Source organism: Dromiciops gliroides, chromosome 2 (genome assembly GCF_019393635.1).
Source record: "Dromiciops gliroides isolate mDroGli1 chromosome 2, mDroGli1.pri, whole genome shotgun sequence".
In the NCBI taxonomy this organism is placed as follows: Eukaryota; Metazoa; Chordata; class Mammalia; order Microbiotheria; family Microbiotheriidae; genus Dromiciops; species Dromiciops gliroides.
This window is the reverse complement of record NC_057862.1, coordinates 393,175,941-393,198,395: the sequence shown is the minus strand read 5'-3', so window position 1 is coordinate 393,198,395 and position 22,455 is coordinate 393,175,941. Positions and strand designations below refer to the sequence as shown.

General features: G+C 42.9%; 2 protein-coding genes and 2 non-coding genes across 10 annotated transcripts in view; 1 reads left to right on the top strand and 3 right to left on the bottom strand.

Annotated features, from left to right (window-relative positions):
* Positions 1 to 353: 353 nt before the first annotated feature.
* On the bottom strand, positions 354 to 4,361 carry RPL12 (ribosomal protein L12). Its single transcript, XM_043983137.1, has 7 exons — positions 4,183 to 4,361; positions 3,072 to 3,145; positions 2,703 to 2,801; positions 1,851 to 1,932; positions 1,477 to 1,563; positions 496 to 608; positions 354 to 402 (listed from the first exon to the last, which is right to left on the bottom strand). Exons 1-7 carry the CDS (start codon positions 4,217 to 4,219, stop codon positions 397 to 399), a joined length of 498 nt encoding a protein of 165 aa, XP_043839072.1. The 5' UTR covers positions 4,220 to 4,361; the 3' UTR covers positions 354 to 396.
* On the bottom strand, positions 1,131 to 1,262 carry LOC122745067. Its single transcript, XR_006355359.1, has one exon. It is a non-coding gene; the product is annotated as a small nucleolar RNA SNORA65 (small nucleolar RNA).
* Positions 1,646 to 1,777, bottom strand: LOC122745068. Its single transcript, XR_006355360.1, has one exon. It is a non-coding gene; the product is annotated as a small nucleolar RNA SNORA65 (small nucleolar RNA).
* Positions 4,362 to 4,412: 51 nt separating the features above from the next.
* The window catches only part of LRSAM1 (leucine rich repeat and sterile alpha motif containing 1), a 42,112-nt gene continuing 24,069 nt past the window's right edge, over positions 4,413 to 22,455 (top strand). The window contains exons 1-7 of one of the 7 annotated variants that reach the window (XM_043983132.1): positions 4,443 to 4,477; positions 6,754 to 6,859; positions 8,643 to 8,798; positions 12,985 to 13,041; positions 15,721 to 15,765; positions 17,151 to 17,228; positions 18,519 to 18,587. In XM_043983132.1, coding sequence (XP_043839067.1) covers positions 8,721 to 8,798; positions 12,985 to 13,041; positions 15,721 to 15,765; positions 17,151 to 17,228; positions 18,519 to 18,587 — 327 coding nt within the window. In that variant the 5' untranslated portion in view covers positions 4,443 to 4,477; positions 6,754 to 6,859; positions 8,643 to 8,720. Of the gene's footprint in view, positions 4,506 to 5,193; positions 5,376 to 6,753; positions 6,860 to 8,642; positions 8,799 to 12,984; positions 13,042 to 15,720; positions 15,766 to 17,150; positions 17,229 to 18,518; positions 18,588 to 22,264; positions 22,323 to 22,455 lie in introns of those variants that run through there. The other 6 variants (XM_043983130.1, XM_043983134.1, XM_043983131.1 and 3 more) reach the window with 6 other exon arrangements.

The following is a 22,455-nucleotide window of genomic DNA, read 5'->3' as shown; positions in this document are numbered from 1 at the left end:
AGCTTTTATTGTTATTAACTGAATGGAACTCTCCTGAGCTTGCTATTGGGCAGATCCCTCACTGCCCCCACCCCAAACCCTCAAGGTTTTTAAAGGCAAATGGGCAGGCTCTTTCCCACCAATCTGCAAATATGACAAACTCTGCTCACTGGCTTGTCTGGCCAGTCTTTTCTCAATTTACAGCCCCAAATGCTAAGATGCTTCAACAACTTCCCTGTTCTTCTAACAGTGAAAAGTCACTAAAAGAGACCAAGAGGGCCGAAGGAATTAAATCAACACAATAATTTCCAAGAATGCATGATAGCTTCTGACACAAAAATTTTTTCCGGACTGAAAAATGAAGAGCCTCTGTCTGTTGTCAAATGTTAATTTATTGGAATAGTCTTCCTTTGTAGCTTAACTCTGTGGAGAAGAGAAAAATCAGTTTTAATTTAAATTTGTCCCTAACAATGTTAAAATAGCATTGAAATACCATGAAACTAAATCAATACTCACTGCTGGGCATTCCACAGCACCACTATTGATGTCATCAATAACATCATGAGGATGTCTGCCATCGATGTTGCAGCCCACAGACTGGGCTGTGCCAAGGATCTCTTTAATGGTTCCTGTAACAAAAGCAGAAAAGACATTAAGCTCCCAGTACCTGCAATTCACTTCACCTTCTGTTCTGCAGGAAAAACAGGCTGGAATAAAGCCCTCTGTGCTTTAGAATATTAACCAACAATGTATCAAGCACTAAAAATAAGAAATATTAAGAAAATCAGTCTTGGAGCAGCTAGATGACGCAGTGTATAGAGCACTAGCCCTGAATTCAGGAGGACCCAGGAGTTCAAATCCGGCCTCAGACACCTGACCCTCATTGCCCCCCCCCCCGTGTGTATGTATGCATATATAAAACAAATAAAATAAACAAACAAATAAAATCTCACACACACACTTTAAAAACTCTTTGTTGGGGCAGCTAGGTGGCACAGTAGATAAAGCACCGGCCCTGGATTCAGGAGTACCTGAGTTCAAATCCGGCCTCAGACATTTGACACTTACTAGCTGTGTGACCCTGGGCAAGTCACTTAACCCCCATTGCCCCGCAAAAAAACCCAAAAAACAAAACAAAACTCTTTGTTGCGCCATGTTCCCAAACTTTCGGCACAGAGTCACCCACAAGCAGAATAACCCTGTTTCCTAAGTTGGGTTTTTCTCTCAGCTCACCACTGGATTGCACCAGCCAACAGGACAATGGAACCAGGTGCAGTGGCGGGTGGCTGAAGGCAAATATTCACAACAAAAGTACAGAGGCCAGTCTTTCCTCCTCTGCATGACTTCTCTATACTTTTATATTAGATACCTGCTCAAAAATCCAATGAACTGCCTTCATTAAAAAAATTTGTTATGCATATCACAATCTTCACAGTACTTGACATGATGCCTTCCATACACCAAACACCCTCTATTTTTTATAACTAAGGCTCTTACCAGAGAGCTCTCTTGCCAAGGATCGGTGCCTCATCTGTCGAGCAATGTTGATGATCTCATCGAGACTGATGTTTCCACTGTGTTTAACTATACAAAACATACACAAGACTCAGTTAATTCTCTCATCATACCTGCAAAGGTGACATGAAACTGTAGACCCTCTAAAAGTAGTTGTTCCCAAGCATTCGGCACAGAGTCACCCACAAGCAGAATAACCCTGTTTCCTAAGCTGGGTTTTTCTCTCAGCCCACCACTGGATTGCACCAGCCAACAGGACAATGGAATCAGGTGCAGTGGCGGGTGGCTGAAGAAGGCAAAACCAAATCTCACATTCATAGGGAACACCTTCAACCTCATAAAGAAAAGCAACTTACTGTTTTTCTGCTTCTTTCTGTCCCTAGGAGGTTCCTTTAGGGCTTTGATGATCAAGGCTGAAGCGGAAGGCACAACCTCAATCTAAAGAAAGACAAATCTGTTATTTTCCCACACTTGCCTCCCAGTGCCAGTCACTCGCTTGTCATTAACTAGTATAGTGCTCCTGGGCAAGCCTGAATTTAGCCTCCACATAAGTGGATGGATCAAGTGTCTCCTGCATAACAATGCTATAACCTCCAAAACAGCCAAGGAACCATCCTACCTCACACCTGTACCAGATTTTAAAGTTACAAAGAATACTAAATGAAGTTCAGAGGTTAAACAACTTACCTCAGCTAGCTGGACTCAACCCAGATTTCCAGATTCTCTTTAACACACCATGGTGTGCCACCTCATTCACATACAGTACTCTGAATCAGAGGGAACTTGAGAGCTACCAGGCCAAGGCTCTCCATAACAATACATGCACTAAACAGCTATCTAGAATTTGCAACAAGAGTGGTAGTGAGGGGGTACCCATGACCCCCTGAAAACTTCATTAGCTTACTGCTATCCAGACAGAACCAGTCACAATACAGGATAATGAGTTCAGTCAAAGCAAAAGCTAAGTACAACCATCACCTCCATAGTCTTGAATGCAGCCCAAGATGGCATTTACTTTTTTGGGGGCTGCCATATCCCAGTTAAGGAATACCACCCCCCCAATTTGAAGTTAAAAAAAAAAAATCAAAGTGTTAAGACTTTACATTGTTTCCCATTAAATTTCACCTTACTGGATTTTTCAAATTATAAACTTTATAGTGCCTAGAAGCCCCAATTTTAACAGGAGAAAGCCACTAGAAAATAATTACCTGGGCCTGTCTGTTCTGAATGGTAAGTTTCACCGTGATCCTTAGCCCTTTCCAGTCACCAGTTGCCTTGGCAATGTCATCACCAACCTTTTTGGGAGACTGGAGAGAAAAAAAAAGGTAATTAGTGAATAGAGATTAAGAACTTTTTTCAAGCTGCATAAAGCACCCCTAATTTCCCATGTAAATAGCTATTAAATGGACACAAGCAATTCCTGAAGGCTCTTAAGACAAAATAATTTACTCCTTGTTTAAGTTATTTTCCAATAAGGAAGATTCTCACTAATTTACTTTGCAACATATGCATTAAATCAGGTGCAGTCTATGACTACTAACCAGCAAACTAAGAAAAAAGTGTCCCCAATGACTTACCAAACCCAAGGGACCAATTTTGGGGGCCAGAGCGGATGTGGCACCAACTTCACCACCAGTGCACCTTAAAAACACTAGAAAAAAGATTAACCCCTTTAAAAAAAGGTGAGCTTGTATATGACACAAAAGATCCCACCTTATTTTCTGTAACGCCTTTGTACAAAACAACGTTAACAAATTTATGTTGATCATAGGACACCAGACTGGGCTTTGATCCTGGCACTAGCCATGTTACCAAGGACGAGCATGTTCCTTACTCTATGCCTCTTCCTCTGTATAATCTGGCCTGGTTACTTACCCTCTAGAAGTTCACTCTTAGGAATTTTTCACATGCTATATTATCTTCCGAGGGGGAATTTATAACCTGGGTGACAATAGTTAGTAGCTGCATGACACCCTGCTGCTACAACTTGAGTTTGTACCCCCGTTAAGGTCTGAAGCATTTAAGTGCATAACCAAACGTGGGAGCACAATTGAGAAAACTCAAGGTAGGATCCCAGCTGATAAAACTTACCGTTACAAATCACAACACTTGAAGACTTACTAAGTACTTTTTTTTTTTTACAACATAACAAGGTCTTTAAAGATAAGACCTATTCCATTTGTTTTTGCGCATACCAAAAATTTACTTAATTAGGTCTTTTGAAAGAGATGAACGAGGCAATCTGAGATCTCTAAAGCTCAAAATCCACCACCGGATGTGAGATTCGAGCGCCCTTACATTAAAATCATTGGGACAGTAGCAAAAGAGATCTAAGGGCATCCCACACCAGCATTTTTGCCCACTCCAGGTGCGGATTCAGCAACCCAGACCAGTTCTCCACCCCCATTTTTTAAAGGGTAACAAGCCCCTAAACAAGACAACCCCAGGACCTTGAACCCTCACTACTCGATCTTGGGAGAAGCTCGGGTGGAGGGGGAAGGGAGGGGGATCCCACAGACCTGGAGCGTCACATGGGGAAGGCTGAGGGGCTCGGAACCCGCTGGGCCCAGGGACAGAGACTGGCCGGAACACGAGAACCGGGCGCACGCGCGGCAGGAATCTGGGGGTAGGCTTGGCGAGAGAAGTAGGCCCCGGTTCTCCCATTCCCTCCCGGGCCCTGAGACGCACCGACTTTAATTTCGTTAGGGTCAAACTTGGGCGGCATGGCGGCGACGAAGGTGGAGGCTCGGCCTGGACGCTGCGGGGTGGCTGCCGGTGTCGGATGAACCCGGATTCGGGACGACCGAAAGAAGTTGCACCTTCACCACCACGAGCTAGGAGCCAAAAGACCGGAAGAGCTGCGAGTGCCGCCGGATATAGGAAGATCCAAGTCTCGCGAGAACCGCCGTAGCATTGCCGCCGACGCTCCGGCGGCCATGTTGCTTGTGGGCGGGAGCTGGTGGCTGGGAAGCCGGCGATCGCGGTGAGCTGTAGCTGCTGCATCTCCCGGGGTAGGGGATGGGAGGCGGGGACCGATCTTTTCCCCCAATCCTCGGAGTCACAGCTTCCCGAGATCTGGTTCCCGTTCTGATCTGGGAGTCTCGTTCCTATGTATGGCGGAGGTTCTATAAGATCGGGGTTCCGGCTACACCCCTTTCCCCTTTTTGGTTAGCTGGGCGGGGGGCTTTGGGGGGGGGGCGGTCCATGCCCTCTTCCGAGCTCTGGTGTCTTCCGCTTCTGCCCTACCCGGACCCCTGACCCCTCCAGCAATAGGTTCTGCACCCACTCTGTACCCTACGGGAATATTTCTTCCCCTCCCCAGTTCTGGGGTCCTCCCTTCTCCCCCAGCCAACTCAGACACCCCGCGGTTTGTCTATCACCGCACCCGAGTTCTTCCATGCGCCAGCCTAGCAAGGTTATAAGGGAGACCAGGTTTCTCCTTGTCCCTATCCACGCAGTGCACTTGTCTACAATCATCCTTAGGTGTGGCTGTCAGCTGCTTTAAGCCCCTAGTTTTAAGGGTTTGGGGTATTATGTAGCATCAGTCTTCATTTCCTACCCTTGTAAACAGACATGGGTGATGCAGGCCCACGAGTCAGCAAACCAGTTTTCATTCCACCCATACGCCTAACTCACCTTGGCTAATCATTTCCCTTCAACTGCAAGATAAGGTAGTCTCTGTTCCTCCTGTAGACCTCTGACATTTTGAATATATCATTGTGACATGTCCTCTGAAGAAAGCATCCATCCAGGCTAGCCTGTTGCTACAAGGGAACATGGCTTTCCAAATACCTCTTTGGGCTAATGAATGGGAACAGGACACCCTCTCCTCTCCAGGCATTCTCTCTGGCTGACCCCCTGCCTGGAATGCTTTCCCTCAGGTGTGCTTCCTTGACTTCTTTCAAGTCTCATCCAAAGTCTCACCTTCAACAGGAAGCCTTTCCCAACTCCTCTTAATATCAATACCCTCCCTCTTTGTTAATTATTCCTACCTATAACTTGTATTTCTGTGTATAACTTATTTGTATAGATTTGTTTGTTGTCTCTCCCATTCGATAGGGAACCCCCTGGAGGGCAGGACTCTCTTTTGCCCCTTTTTGTATGCTGTACTTAGCATGGTTCCTGGCACATAGAAGGAGCTTAATAAATGTTTATTGAGTGATTGATTAAGTAGGGTGCAGGGAAAGTTTAAATTATGAGTAACATCAGGATTTTCAGTCAGTTCCTTAACACAGATTGTAGGGGGGGATGGCAGAACAGGAGTGAAATGTTGAAGTGAATAGGACAGGACCCAGAGTCAGAAAGACTGGCCTCAGACACTATCTGTGTGACTGTTGGGCAAGTCATTCAACCCTATTCAACCTTTCCTCATCTATCAAATGAGCTGGAGAAGGGAATAGCAAACCACTCTTCCAACAAAATAATCTGCCAAGAAAGCCTCAAATAAACAACAATAGAGTTGAAAGGTCATCTCATTAGATGATCATCTAATTGGAGGACTTGGGTGCCATTTTTCTTCATCTCGGTATAGCACAGAGTACTTTACGCATAAATAATATTTTTTGAATTCATGAATGAATGAACCAGCCTAGTACATTATTATCACGTCTTCAACTTCAAGGACCTTTGTGGTGAGGATGGTCCCTTTACTGACATAGATTGCAATCCTCATATCCTTAACAGATAGTCTTTCTGAGGTTTTTTTGGCCAAAAAAATTAATTACCCTGGCTAGCCAGGTACTGAGCCTGGCCACACTTATCTTTTATTTTTTATTTTTATTTTTGCAGGGCAATGGGGGTTAAGTGACTTGCCCAGGGTCACACAGCTAGTAAGTGTCAAGTGTCTGAGGCCGGATTTGAACTCAGGTACTCCTGATTCCAGGGCCGGTGCTTTATCCACTGCGCCACCTAGCTGCCCCCGGCCACACTTATCTAAACTTGTTTCTTATGTTTCTTGTGGGGTTCCAATGTTGGTCACCGTCATCATAAACATACTATGTACAAGAAACCCCATTGGCCTTTGGTCACAGGATGATGAACCCTTTGTGTATGAGCTTGAGGGGTCATACACATAGTAGTTAATAAATATTTGTTAATTTGACTTCACAATCCTCTTCTACTGTGCTGAGTTTTAGAATTCTTGAAGCTATTGTCTGGCAGTTCTAGCCAGTGAGCCAACAGACAGATAAATGGCTTCCAGGAACCAAGGATAGCTAAATATATTCTTCTGTAGTACTGATTTCTCTAATCATTTCTTAGAGATCCAGTGATTACTTCCAGTGGAAAGAGAAGGATGCCGCTCTTCTTCCGAAAAAGGAAACCCAGTGAGGAAGCTCGGAAACGTTTTGAGTACCAGATGTGTCTGGTGAGTATGAGTAAGGGTCTCATTATTTTCTCTTGTTCAATCTTATATTCTATTACTCTCTGCCTTGACTCACATTCTGCAGTCAGCTAGAGAGAATGGGCATCAACTGAAAGAACTGTGAATATTTATCTTGAAAAATGGAAGACTTGGAGTGGGGTGGGATGGTGAATTTGGTAGCTTTCTTCAGGTGGGTGATAGAGGGATTGTACTGGACATATCTCTGCATTAATAGGCAGTTGGTGGTACAGTGGATGGAGAGTCAGGCCTGGAGTTAGAAAGACCTGAGTTCAAATTTGGCCCTAGATACTTAACTAGCTGTGTGACCCTGGGAAAATCATTTAATCTGTTTGCCTCAGTTTCCTCAGCCATAAAATGGGGATAATACCAGTGCCCACCTCATAGAATTGTTGTGAGGGTCAAATGGGATATTTATGCACAGTATCTGGCACATAGGAGGCACTATATGAATGCTTATTCTCTTCCTTCTCCCCATCCCCTCTCCTTAATAGAAATACAACGTGCAGAATGAGGGAGGCAGTTGTTCTGCTGAATTCACTGCTGGTGAGACCACATCTTGATTATTGAGTCCAATTCTGAGCTTAACATTTTAGAAAGAACATTGGTAGGCTTGAGTGTGTCCAGAGGATAGTGAGAGATCTTGAAAGTGTACCACATGTGCATCAGTGAAGGAAGCAGTCATGTTTAACTTAGAAAGGGAAAACTTGGTGGGGTGGGGGAAATATGGTGGCTGTTTAATTAAAGGACTGCTATGAGACAGAGTGAAAAGCACAATTGATCTAGAGTCTTAAGGACTGGGTTCTAATTCTGAATCTGCTACTTGTTGCCAAGGTCACTTGTTTCAACCTCTCAGAGCTTTGGTTTCCTCATTTAAAATAAAGGGGTTGGGGGGCAGCTAGGTGGCGCAGTGGATAAAGCACCGGCCCTGGATTCAGGAGGACCTGAGTTCAAATCCAGCCTCAGACACTTGACACTTACTAGCTGTGTGACCCTGGGCAAGTCACTTAACCCCCATTGCCCTGCACAAAAAAAAAAACCCAAACAAACAAAAACAATAAAATAAAGGGGTTGGGGGGGGTAGCTAGGTGGCGCAGTATATAAAGCACCAGCCCTGGATTCAGGAGAACCTGAGTTCAAATCTGGCCTCAGACGCTTGACACTTACCACCTGTGTGACTCTGGACAAGTCACTTAACCCTCATTGCCACCCCCCCTCCCCAGTACCAAACTAAATGAAAGGGGTTGGAAAAAAATTACCTTTATGATGTCTTCTAACTTGAAACCTTTGATGTTACATGAAAACAGGACTACATTTGTTTAATTTGGCCCCAAAAAGGTAGAACTAGGAATTATGTGTAGGTAGAAGCTGTAGGAAAACAGATTTCTTTTGGATATAAGGAAAAGCTTCTTTTTTTTCATTCTTTTTTTGGGGGGGGTGGGCAATGAGGGTTAAGTGACTTGCCCAGGGTCACACAGCTAGTAAGTGTCAGGTGTTTGAGGTCAAATTTGAACTCAGGTCCTTCTGAATTCAGGGCTGGTGCTTTATCCACTGCACCACTAGCTAGCTGCCCCAAGAAAAGCTTCTTCACAATTTGAGTTATCTAAGAGTGAAATAGGGACTCTTGGCCAAGATAGCTACCTGAACTGGAGGTTGACCACCTAATTCCCACATGCCTACTGCATCAAAACACTGAAGTTTGCACCAGACCATATGATGATGAAAAAATCCAATGAGAAACTACTGTAAGTGACTTTTTTCATTCTAGCACTATACAAAACGTCAGAAACCGATTGGCTTTGGGAAAGGGAACCCCCTCTAGCAAAAGGAGTACCACTGTGACCAGATGTGGGACACCCATAAACTGCAGCATTCTGTGTCTGGAGACAGCCAGAGACCAGTGGGCTCCGTAATAAAGCTTCAGGTTGGTCAGAAAGTCCTGTGTGGGCATCCAGTGTGGTGCTGTCTGAGATGGTGCCACACTTCTCAGACTAGAACATCTCAGGCCCAAGGTGGCTGAGCTCCCTAACACTGATCCAGAGTGAGAGCCCTAAAAACTCAGGGCTCTAAATCCTAGGAGGGAAAGGGATTAATGCAAGGACCCAGGACAAGACCCAGCAGGGTTGACCATGCCACCCAAAAGTACAATAGGGAATGGAACCTGAACCTGGCATAAACCCCCAATTCAGGAACTAAGATTGGGGAGATGAAAAAATCAAAGATCACTAAAATTATTGCAAATCTAAATCCATAGCAACTGCAAGCAGAAACTCAAAGGAAAAATGCATTTTCCAGAAGGACTACATGATACCTAGAGGAAATGAAGCCAGAATTTTAAAAATGAAATAAAAGTTTTTGAGGAAAGAATTAAGAGAATAAGAAGCTTAGAAGGGAAAGTGGGAAAACCTACCTAAGAAATGGATTCTAAAAATTAGAGTAGACCAAATACAAATCAATAACTCCATAAGACAGCAGAAATATTAGAACAAAATCAAAAGATTGAAAACATAGAAGACAATGTAAGATTGCTTATACAAAAAGGGACCAACTTAGAAAACAAGTTGTGAGAAAATAATTATTAGTAATGTACTTCTTGGGTATCCAGAGATTAGTCCTTTCTCCCACCCAAGCCAGAAAATCCTGTTCTCCTAGTCTGGGACCAACCAAAGGGAACAAAAGAAATGGAGATAGACTCTTTTTCTCTAGCTTAGTAAAGGACTGATGAGATCAGACCACACCTAGATAATAGATTTTGCTTTAAGGAACTTGAGTGATGGTCTTTTACATTCTTCTCCCTGATGTCATCTATAGAGTTCATTTTTTTTTTCAGGGCAATGAGGGTTAAGTGACTTGCCCAGGGTCACACAGCTGATAAGTGTCAAGTGTCTGAGGTCGGATTTGAACTCAGGTCCTCCCGAATCCAGGGCCTGTGCTTTATCTGCTGCACCACCTAGCTGCCCCATCTAGCTGCCCCCTGTAGAGTTCATTTTAATGTGTATCACCTTCAAATCATGTCAACCGGTGGAATTGAATGATGCTAACCAATTAGCCTTGATCAATGCATACTGACCCTCCCCTATCAAAAGAGGATAAAACCCTTGGCTTTGCCCTCCCTCTTAGGACAATGTAGGTCTGAGGGCCTGAGACCATGAGAACTTAGGGAGACAGTCAATCCTTTACTGGTATATAATATTAATTAATAACAAATGCTTACTGCCAAAACTGGTGCAATAGCAATTAATTTTAAAAATACAGTTTTAGCTTAATTTTATAAAACAAAATCAAAGAAAAAATTTAACAATCATACTCCCTGAAAACCATGATTGGTTTTTGTTTTTTTTTTTAGTGAGGCAAGTGGGGTTAAGTGACTTGCCCAGGGTCACACAGCTAGTAAGTGTTAAGTGTCTGAGGCCAGATTTGAACTCAGGTACTCCTCACTCCAGGGCTGGTGCTCTATCCACTGCGCCACCTAGCCTCCCCGAAAACCATGATTTAAAAAAAAAAATCTATTAGAACCAGAGGGCAAAGTAATGACATCCACTTCTCACTTCCTAAAAGGAATCCCAACAGAAAAAGTCCCAGTAATGTTATAGCCAAAATCTAGGGCTTACAACACACACACACACACACACACACACACACACACGCATGCACATGTGCGTGTGCAAACATCCTGAAAGAAGCAGTTAAAAATACTGAGGAACTATATAAAGCCCTGGCAGCTTCTACTCAAAACAAGACATCTTGAAATACACTATTCTAAAAGGCAAATGATAACAGTTTAAAACCAAGAATAACTTACCCTAGGTGAAGGTCTGTATAATCCTACAGGCAAAAAGTGGGCCTTTAATGGGATAGAACATTTTCAAGCACTTCCAATGAAAAGCCTAGAGCTGAGTAGGAATTTTGAAATACAAATACCTGAGTCCAGGGCAACTTAGAAAGCTCAACTTGTTTGAGCTATGGGAAAGAACTGTGTGATGACTAACATTCTAATAGGGGAAGAAGGAACAAGGTACCCCTTAGAGACCTTAATATCTTTAAAGGATATTGAGGAAATTAAATAAGAAAATCGAAGGTCTGGAGAATAGATTGGTTTTGTTCTGAGGATCTGAACAGGAGAAAGAGAAGATAGGGTAGGGGGCAGCTAGGTGGCACACTGAATAAAGCACTGGCCCTGGATTCAGGAGGACCTGAGTTCAAATCCGGTCTCAGACACTTGACACTTACTAGCTGTGTGAACCTGGGCAAGTCACTTAACCCTCATTGCTCCACCAAAAAAAAAAAAGATAGGGTAATGAGTTGGTATGATAAAAGGCAGCATGGCATAGTGAGAAAGGTACTAGATTTGGAGTTGGGATATGTGGCTTTGCCCCACATACTAGCTGTGTGACCCTGAGCAGCTCAATTTTTTTTTTTTATTGGCGACCACTCATTAGATATTTTAGACAATATAGCTAGAATTTTAGCCTTAACAAAATTATAAGCTTTAGTAAGAGTTAGACTTTTAAGCATTTATTAAGGAGAATAAGAATTTGGTAAAGAGAGAGAGAAAGGCCTATATTCATCTATCTACCTCCCACAAGCAAATGTCACTTCCTGATGCCAAAGAAAAGATGCATGGTCTTGCCCTCAGAGACCTTCACCTCATGGCGGAGCTTTTCTACAGTAAGTCTCCATCAGGTGGCATCATTCCAATTGTTACAATTTATTGGCAACCACTCATTAGATATTTTAGACAGTATAGCTAGAATTTTACCCCTTACAGGGTGAATTCACCACCAATGAAGTAGAAATTAAAGCAATAATTAGGAGCTATTTTGCCCAACTGTATTCCAATAAATTTGACAATCTAAAGGAAATGGATGAATATTTACAAAAATATAAATTTCCCAGATTAACAGAACATGAAATAAAATCCTTAAATAAGCCTATTTTATAAAAAGAAATTGAATAAGCTATCAATGAACTCTTTAAGAAAAAAATCTCCAGGGCCAGATGGGTTTACAAGTAAATTTAAAGAACAATTAGTTCCAATACTATATAAATTATTTGAAAAAATAGGTGAAGAAGAAGTTCTACCAAATTCCTTTTATGAGACAAATATAGTATTGATAGCTAAACCGGAAAGAGCCAAAACAGAGAAAGAAAATTATAGATCAGATTCCCTAATGAATAGCGATGCAAAAATTTTAAATAAAATATTAGCAAAGAGATCACCACAATTTATCACCAGGATAATACACTATGACCAGGTGTATTTTATACCAGGAATGCAGGACTGGTTCAACATTAGGAAAACTATCAAAATAATCAACCCTATCAGTAACAAAACTAACTAAAATCATATGATTATTTCAATAGATGCAGAAAAAGCTTTTGACAAAATACAGCACTCGTTCCTATTAAAAACACTAGAAGGGGGGCAGCTGGGTGGCACAGTGGATAGAGCACTAGCCCTGGAGTCAGGAGTACCTGAGTTCAAATCCGGCCTCAAACACTTAACACTTACTAGCTGTATGACCCTGGGCAAGTCACTTAACCCCAATTGCCTCACTTAAAAAAAAAACAACACTAGAGAGCACTAGAGATTATGTTCAACTAGGGGTTGACTTCATCACAAGTATTTTTTATAATATTTATACATAATTCCTTATTTTCCATTACTTCATAGTTTACAATTCATAAGTTGTTTTTTTCCACCTCTGTTACTGTTTTACTTGCTCCTTTGAACATAATTATAATTTCTGGTCTGTTTGACTAAGTTTGTGACCCTGGGAAATTGATTTCTTTCTCTTGCCTTGTTTTCTTCTCTTTTGTGAGTTGATTTCTAAAGTCCTTTCTAGATCTAAAATTCTATGATTCTGTGACCTGTTTTTCTGAGATTGCTTTAGGGGCAGCTAGGTGGCACAGTGGATTGAGCATTGGCTCTGGATTCAGGAGTACCTGAGTTCAAATCCAGCCTCAGACACTTAACACTTACTAGCTGTGTGACCCTGGGCAAGTCACTTAACCCCAATTGCCTCACTAAAAAAAAAACCCCAAAAACACAACAAAAAAAAGAAATGTGCTTACATTAAAGGATTGTTTGGTAATTTTTTCCCCCTTAGGCAAAAGAAGCTGGTGCAGACGACATTCTTGACATATCTAGATGTGAGCTCTCAGAGGTAATGTGGTGATGGTGTTTGAGTTACGTGTTTTACTTGATTTATTTTCTTGGACCTAATGTCTATAAAGACAGGTGTGAACTTAAATCTTTTTTTTAAGTTGCTAAAATGAAAGAATCTTGAGACTTTTGTAATTTTCTCCTCAATTAAAAATTAGAGATGGTACTTTGACAATAACATGCTTAAAAATAAAACAACCCCAAATTAGAGGAGTTTATAAGCTCTTGGAATGCTGGAAGAACACGGATTGGGGGGATCATGGGTTTTCTGGGAAGTCTGTGCAAGGCCTTTCTAAAGTGGGAAGAAACCCTTGCTCTGTCCCTAGACTACTAAGGGGCCTTCTGACCCTTCATGGTTTCACTCCCCAGAGGCAATTTGGAGCTTTGGAAGTCAAAAAAGAGACATTTAAGTCTCCTTCGTAAGGTGAAACTAAAGAAGTCTAGACCCTCTTCTTGCACATAAGCTTATATGCCTGAGATTGGTCATATAACTATTAATTTATGGATAAAGACAATGTGCCAGCATGCTAAGCTTTGTCATATCGATCAATGGTTTTGCTTTGTGTTTAGCATAAGCTACTAACTATACCCAGCTAAGCTTTTCTTTTTTTTTTTTTTAACATCATAGAAAGCTTTATTAGACCATAACTCTTGAAGAAGAAAATAGCAAATCTTTTATTTCAATACGGTGTCGCTTTGGGCTTCTTCCAATTTCTGCTGAACCCTCCTCATTTCTTCTTTTTCTCCTCTGCTGCTAGCTTCCATTCTTTTCCTGCCCAGGGCTTTAGGATCTGTAGACTACACCCAAGAGCAGGACCAAACACTGTCCCACCTTGAGGAGTGGGGGAGACATTCACAGGCGGCAACATTCCCCACCCCCACCCCAACCTGGAAGCAGAAAAAGAGCCCAGCTAAGCTTTTTTTTTTTTTGGTGGGGCAATGAGGGTTAAGTGACTTGCCCAGAGTCACACAGCTAGTAAGTGCCAAGTATCTGAGGTCAAATTTGAACTTGGGTCCTCCTGAATCCAAGGCCAGTGCTTTATTCATTGCACCACCTAGCTGCCCCTCCAGTTAAGCTTTATTTATTTACTTATTTATTTATTTATTTACTTACTTATTTATTTACTTACTTACTTACTTATTTATTAATTTAATTTAATTTAATTTTTTTTTTTTTTAGTGAGGCAATTGGGGTTAAGTGACTTGCCCAGGGTCACACAGCTAGTAAGTGTTAAATGTCTGAGGTCGGATTTGAACTCAGGTACTCCTGAATCCAGGGCCGGTGCTCTATCCACTGCGCCACCTAGCTGCCCCCCAGCTAAGCTTTTTTTTTTCTTTTTTTTAAATGTATAAGGTATTTTATTTTTTCCGTTACATGTAAAGATAGTTCTCAACTTTTGTTTATACAAGCTTTACAATTTCAGATTTTTCTCCCTCCCTCCCCTCCCTCCCCCCTCCCCTAGACAGCAGGTAATCTGATATAGGTTATATCTATATATCTCTACACATATATATATAGATAGATATAGATATATACACACACATATATATACACATAATAACATTAATCCTATTTCTGCATTAATCCTGTTACAAGAGAAAAAATCAGAGCAGTGATGCAAAACCCTCAAAATAGAAAAAAAAAACAACAGCACCCAAAACAAAAGAAATAATATGGTTCAATCAGCATCTATACTCCACAATTCTTTCTTTCTTTTTTTTTCTTGGATTTGGAGATCCTCTTCTATCATGAGTTCCCTGGAACTCTTCTGTACCATTGCATTGGTGAGAAGAATATAGTCCATCACAGTAGGTCAACACTCAATGTTGATGATACTGTGTACAATGTTCTTCTGGTTCTGCTCATCTCACTCATCATCAGCTCACGTAAGACCCTCCAGGTTTCTCTGAACTCTTCCTGCTCATCATTTCTTACAGCACAATAGTATTCCATTGTATTCATATACCACAACTTGTCCAGCCATTCTCCAATTGATGGGCACCCCCTCAACTTCCAATTCCTTGCTACCACGTAAAGAGCAGCTATAAATATTTTTGTACATGTGGGTCCCTTTCCCCCTTCCATGATTTCTTTGGGCAAAAGACCTAAAAGTGGGATTGCTGGGTCAAAGGGTATGCACAGCTTTATCGCCCTTTGGGCATAATTCCAAATTGCTCTCCAGAATGGTTGGATCAGCTCACAGCTCCACCAACAATGCATTAGTGTTCCAATTTTCCCACAGCTTCTCCAACATTTATTATCTTCCTTTTTTGTCATTTTAGCCAATCTGATAGGTGTCAGGTGGTACCTCAGAGTTGTTTTAATTTGCATCTCTCCAATCATTAGAGATTTAGAGCATTTTTTCATATGGGAAGAGATAGCTTTGGTTTCTTCATCAGAAAACTGCCTGTTCCTATCCTTTGACCAGCTAAGCTTTTTAAAAAATGTTTCCTCACTGGTGACTGACAACCAACAATGAGTAGGGCAGAACTCAACCTCTACAAGTGCTGCTTCTCCCAGGATGTGCATCTGTATGATCTTCAGCTGTTTCTTTCTGACTGAACTCCTTTCCCACCTTCATCTCCCACACCCATACTGTACTTACTATTTCATATGTAGGGTGAATTAGAAAATAGAAGGTTGATGGGGAGCTAACTCTTTACTTTGATTTTTCATTAGATTCCATTTGGGGTTTTTTCAACATGCAAAGTACTTCAGAAGAAGGTGAGAAAGTCTTAATTTTGAGAGAAAGACTTTGGTAGCTTTTTAAGATATAAATTTTGACCTCATTGGGTTTGTTTCTTGATTGGTTATTATGATTATGATTAACAATAGTCATTATAGTAGTAACTCACATTTCTGTTGGGCTTTGAGGTTTACACTGAGTTTCCCTTGTGTGTACCACCCTTGTGATATGGATGGTACAAGTATTACTACTGCCATTCTACAGACGAAGAGGCTGACTGTCCAGAGAGTGACCAGTTTATGTCAGAGTCAGGATTTGAACCCAGATTTCTTGACTCCAGTTCAGTGTTCATGCTGCTCTAATGCAGCTGCCTCTTCTGGTTGAACTCTTGGCCCACACACCTGCCCCTGGGTGATGCCTCTTTACATTTTCCCCTTTGTCCCATGCAGCATCTCCTAAGGGAGACCAGAGCAAAGCCACTGAGATCTCAGACAAACACACCCAACTTTGGTTCAAAATTCAGTGTTCCTTTAACTGAAACAAAGCAGCAACCTCTCTGCTGTGGTGGGTATTTAAGCAGAGGTTGAGTGAGCATCATTGGGAAATTCCGTATTAGGTTGGTGGCTGGGACAAATGGCTTTTAATGGTGCTAAACACACGGTCCTTTGTGGGAGTGTCTGACAGCAGTGGCAAAGTTGCCAATTACTGTCATCCTTGCAGAAGCATAGATGGAAGCCACAGGTGACTTTAGAAATCCCCCATTCCCACTCCTTCCTGCAGCAGATGGGAAAATGGGGTCCCAGACCATTTCTGATCTCCCCCTCGGCACACAAACAACAGAGCTGAGGTTTGGACCCACATCTTCTGGCCTGAAGTCTGGTGCACTTTCCCCTCTTCTGCACGTGGGCTTTTGGGGGGCACAGTGGAAAAGGCTTTTTATTTAGAGTCTGGATCCCAGTTAAGTGGATTTGCCTGTAACTTGCTTTGTGACTTGAGGCAAATCCCTTTCCCCTCAGGGCCTCCATTTCTTTCCTCTTCTGTCAAGTGTGGGAATTGGACTAGATCAGGGCTTCTTAAACTTTTTGTGTGTCCTATTCCCCTTTGGCGGTCTGGTGAAGCCTGTGGACCCCTTCTCCAAAGCATGTTTTTAAATAATTGAAGGATATGCTTGATTTCAGTTGGAGTTAGTGAAAATAAGGATATGGTTTTGTTTTTTCTCCCAACCAGGTTCATAGACCACCCCAGGTTAATAACCCCTAGATTAGATAGTTTCCAAAGCCCCTTCAGTGCTCAATTCTATGATGCTAAGGTTGGATATCTGTTTCAAATGTACACATACTTTTCTCTTCAGTCTCAGGCTGCACTGATGCTTATTCCTGAAGCCCTTTAGGCTGTAACACTATTCCAACTTACTTCCTTATAGGTGTTGATTGTTCATACAAATTGCCTCACTTCCTTGGTTCCCAAATCTTGCAGCCTCCTGAGCCTTGGAACAATCAAGGTAATGTGCCAGCTCTTCTCAGGAACCTTGTCATTGGCCTGAAACCAAGGTCCTTGTTCAGATATTTAGCTGTTACTAAAACTCTTCCAACTTCCACGTGTATGTGCTACCAGCTGCAGTGATGGGCAACAAGAGTGGAAATAAACTGCATCTGGGGGTGATTTAAAAGTAAAATGCAGTAGATCTCATTATAGCTGGGCTTGTTATTACACAGGTCTGCTTATACTCACTCCCAAAACATAATATGAGGGGCAGCTAGGTGGCGCAGTGGATAAAGCACCAGCCCTGGATTCAGGAGGACCTGAGTTCAAATCTGACCTCAGACACTTGACACTTACTAGCTGTGTGACCCTGGGCAAGTCACTTAACCCCAATTGCCTCACCAAAAAAAAAACAACCCCATAATATGTATGATATCAAATCCAAGGTGACCAAGATGACAAGGAACCTGGCGATGGCTTGAGCAGAGGCTCTATGGAAAGCGCTGACGATGGACAGCCCGGGGAAAAGTAGGGCAGTAATGGGAGACATGTCTTAAGGACTGCCTTGTGGGACTCATTCTGCTTGGCTCCAAGGGGCAGAACAAGGAGCAGGAGTTAAAAGCTTCAGAGACAGATTTCAGTCAGACCCAAGGAAAAATCTCATAAAAACAGGGCTGTAGAAAAGGGGACCGGCTTCCTCAGGAGGTGCTGGTCTCTGTATTACTAGAGGTGCCCCAGGAGAGGCCAGGAAATGTTTGTTGAGGAGTGGCAGAAATGTTTTTTGTTCAGCTATGAGTTGGCCGTGGTGACCTGAAGACCTCTCAGCTCTGAGGTTCTGTGAATGATTCTGTGTGGTCAGTCATCACCTGTTTATTGAGGGTCTGCTATATGCCAGGCATTTTATAGGGACACAGAAAAGGAGATGACATAGACCTCATCTTGAAGGTCAGAGAATTTACGATTTAATAGGGAAGGAAAAACATCCCATGCGCAATTAAGTAACAGATACAAATAACAGTATATGAAGCACAAGGCAGTGCTAGATTCATTGTGAAATAAGCGACCACTGGCCCTAAATGTTGTGATGTCAGAGGAGAGAGAAGTTATTGTGGGCTGGCAAGTCTTCATGACGGGGATGGAATTTGAGCTGGGAAGGATTTCTATGGATAGAGAGGAGTGGGCTAAAGTCTCCCTTATGAGGATAATTCCTCCCATGTCACCTTTACAAAAGAGGGCCCAGGGCATCGTTCTAGTCTATGGGATGTTTAGTTGACCAGTGGCATGTGAAAGATTTGTCTTCCTTTGGCAGGTTTTGGACCTTCATGATAACCAGCTAACAGCTCTTCCCGATGCTCTTGGACAGCTATCATCTCTTCAGGTACACTCCACACTCAGAACTGTGGTCTCTGGGGCAGCCAGAGGAGCTGTTCAGCTTTGGGGAACAGGTGCAGGAAGGGCACTGCTCTCCCTTCAGTTCTTTGCTTTGTCACAAAGGCGGTGTGTGGGGGCATTCTGGCCCTGAGGGGCTGACTCTCCTTTAGCAAAAGACCACACTCATTCTTTCTCTGCTTTGCTTAGGAGGTATCTTCCTGCTTCTCAGCAAAAACAGACTGTGCCAGCAGAATTAGAGAAGTTCCTGAGTGCTATGTGGAACTCAGGGGTAGCAGAGGTCACAGGGATCAGGGAAGGTTTTTTTGAGGAATGGCGTTTGACTCAGGCCTTGAATGAAATATTAGACTTAGGTGGAGTGGGCATTGTAGATAGAGAGAATAGCAGAATACTGTGACCAAAGACTCAGAGGTGAGAGAACACAGGGTGTGTTTGGGGAATCCAGGCAGTTAGGTGGCACAGTGGATAGATCACAGGGCCTGAAGTCAAGCAGCTTCATCTTTGTGAGCTCAAATCTGGCCTCAGACACTTACTAGCTGTGTGACCCTGGGCAAGTCACTGAACTCTGCTTGCATGAGTTTCTCATCTGTAAGATGAGTCGGAGAAGGAAATGACAAACCTGCTCCACTTTCTTTGCCAAGATGCCTTCAAATGGGGTTACAGCTGAACAAGAACAGCAAAATGTCTCTAGAGCATCAAGTGTCTGAGAAGAATAGTGGGAGATGAGGTTGGAAGGTTACATCGTAGTACATGGCTTTGGGGTCAAAAGATCTGGATTCAGATGAGCCCTGACCCTTAGCTGGGAGATTATACAGAACTTGCTTAAAGGCTCCACACCTCTGTTTCTTTACCTATAAAATGAAAATAACAATATGTACATTACTTTCTGCACAGCGTTGTGTATTTTGCAAACCTCAAGGATCTGTATAAATACTCTGTTTTTAAAGCCTAGATCTGTGGAGGTTTCATTGGCATAGGGAACTACTGATAAGAAAACTCCCTCTACTGACAGATTGATGTTTGCTTTGCCCCTTCTAGTCTTAGGAGTCAAGTCATGAAGTGACTTGCCCTGAATCGCACAGCAATTATGTGTTGAATTGGTAGGACTTGAATCCTGGGTTCATTGACTCTGAATGTGGCTTTGTGTCCACTAGACTGTGCAACCACTCATAATAAATCAGTACCTCTCTGTAAAATGGAAATAGCCATATGTGTTGTGATTATTATTGTTTGGGACAAGTCATGGTAGATCTTGAATTATAGGAAAAGGAGTTTGGACTTTATTAGGCAGTAAGGCAGAACATGTTTTAGAGTGGTGCAAGCCCGAGTATCTCTTTGTCATTTTAGTCATTGGTCAGTATGTATTTTTTAAGCTCTTACTGTGTGCTAGTCACTGGAGATGCAGTGAAAAAGCAAAACCAGTCCTTGCCCTTGAGGATGTTGTAGTCTGACAGAGAGACAACATGTACTTGTCTGGACATGTACAAAATAATTTGGAGGGGGTTACGAGATAAGATTAGTACTCCAAGCCGACTAGTAAGTGTACCTTTCCAACCTTATTTCCCACTGTTCTTCCCCCTACATTGTGTTGTGGGGCAGTGATATCAAAGTCAAATGGAAATGGATCCCTGTTGGCCACATATTGACTTAGAAAACCACAAACTGACATTATCTATGTGGTATCGTATTTTTCTTCAATTTGTTAAACATTTCACAATTATATTTTAATCTGGGCTTCACTTGGTTCTTAGGCTAGGCCTAAAGGAAGTAAGGGATTTTAAGAGGCAGTAGTGAGGAGGGAGCATGTTCTGTGGATGAGGTAGAGACAGAGAGATGGAGATGGAACATTCTGGGTGAGGAAGAATAAGGAAGCTACTTGAATGGACTAGAGTGCATGGAAGGAGTCATGTAATAAGACTGGGAAGGTTGAATGAGACCAGGTCGTGAAGGATTTAAAATACCAAACTGAGGAATTTATATTTGATGCTCTAGAGTTTACTGACTAAAGAGTAATATGGCTGGACCTCTGTTTAAGGAAATCAAAAGTCAGCTGTGTGTGGAGGGTGGACTGGAAGGGGCAGAGACTAGAGTCAGGGAGACCAAATAGGAGGCTGTGGTCATGGTCTAGGTTAGCTATGATGAGGGCCTGAGCTGGGGCGGGGGTGGGGGGGTGGGGGGGGCGTGACGTGAGAGGGAAGAGAAGACAGAAATGTGAGCATATAAGAGAGATAGAGGTGGGGCAGCTAGATGGTGCAGTGGTAAAGCACCGGCCCTGGATTCAGGAGTACCTGAGTTCAAATCCGACCTCAGACACTTGACACTTACTAGCTGTGTGACCCTGGGCAAGTCACTTAACCCTCATTGCCCTGCAAAAAACCAAACAAACAAACAAAAAAAACCAACCAAACAAAGAGAGATAGAGGAAGTAGAAATCGCAGAATGGATATGGAGCTATCCAAGGGAGAGTGAGAATCAAGGACATCAAGCTGGTGAACCTGTTGACTATTAGGATGGTGGTGCCCTGGACAGAAGTAGGGCAGTTTGGGAAAGCTGCATTCTTAGATTGCAGCTGTCCAGCTCTGACTTAAGAAACATGGTACTATATAATCAAGTCACCTTGAAAGGCACTTCATAGTGGTTTCTGGGTTTTCCAGCTGCAGCAGAGGCCTGGGTGCTGCAGGTTGTCAGGGATCAGGGAGAAAAAGCACCATTTCTGTTTTCAGGCTGTGGCTGGCTTTCTGCCTTCTCTGCAGCCAAGGGATCAGGCAGCTTGCAGTACCAGGCCAGGGGATGATGCAGGCCCGTGTGGTGCTTTTGCAATTAGTTCTCATTCCCCTACTAGAGAAGTAGAGGTTCTGGTAGCATGTGTCTGACTAAGCCCTGAGATGGCCTAGTGCCCAGTTCCTTGGGATTAGTCACTGGATCCTCTTTTAGGAGAGTTCTTTCAGTTCAACTCAACAAGCATTTGTTAATCACCTGCTGAGTTCCAGGTACTGTCCTAGGCTCTGGGAATAGACAAAGACAAAACCAAAATTCTCCCTGCCCTGTCCTGGGGAGCAACAGCAGGTTCCCAGAGAAGCAAATACAAATTGATACAAAATATTTTCCATGGGATGAGAACCCAACGCTTGATGGAATGGAGACAGGCCTTTTGTAGGAGGGAGCACTTGAACCCTGGGAGGTAGAGAGAGAAGGGATGGCATGCCAGGCATGTCTGGGCAAAGGCATGGAGGTGAGAGAGGGAATGTTATCTAGGGAACAGGAAACAGGCCAGTTTGGCTGGAACAGAGAGAGAGGAAAGAGAGATGGAAGGAGGGGAGAGAGAGAGAGAGCGAGCGAGCGAGAGAGCATGTGTGAGTGAGTGGGGATAGAGAAACAGAGAAGAGAGAATAGGCACGTGAGCAAGCAAGCATGAGGGAGGTAACGTGAGCATCTTCTGAAAAGAGAGAATAGAGCCAGATTGGAAGGGCTTTGCATGCCAAACAAAAGAGTTTGTATTTTGTGCTAGAGGCAATTAGATGACCACAGGGTTTCTTGTGCAGAGGGATAGCATAATTAGACCTTTGTTTTAGAAATCCTAGGTTGGTAGCAGTGTGAGGGATGGATTGGAGAAGAGAGGAATTGAAGGCGGGGAGATCTGTTGGGAAGCTGCTGTAGTCATCCACCGAGATGTGATGAGGACCTGCCCCTTGGGAGTGGCAACACAGGTGACAATCACTAAGAGGTAGCAAAGCAAGCTGATTTGAATTTCTTTTTTTTTCCTTGCTTTCCTTGAAGGTACTAATTCTAATGAAATGGGCAAGGAGCATTAGGAAAGAGAAGTCCTTAGTGTGCTGAAGGCCTGAATTGTTCGGTCC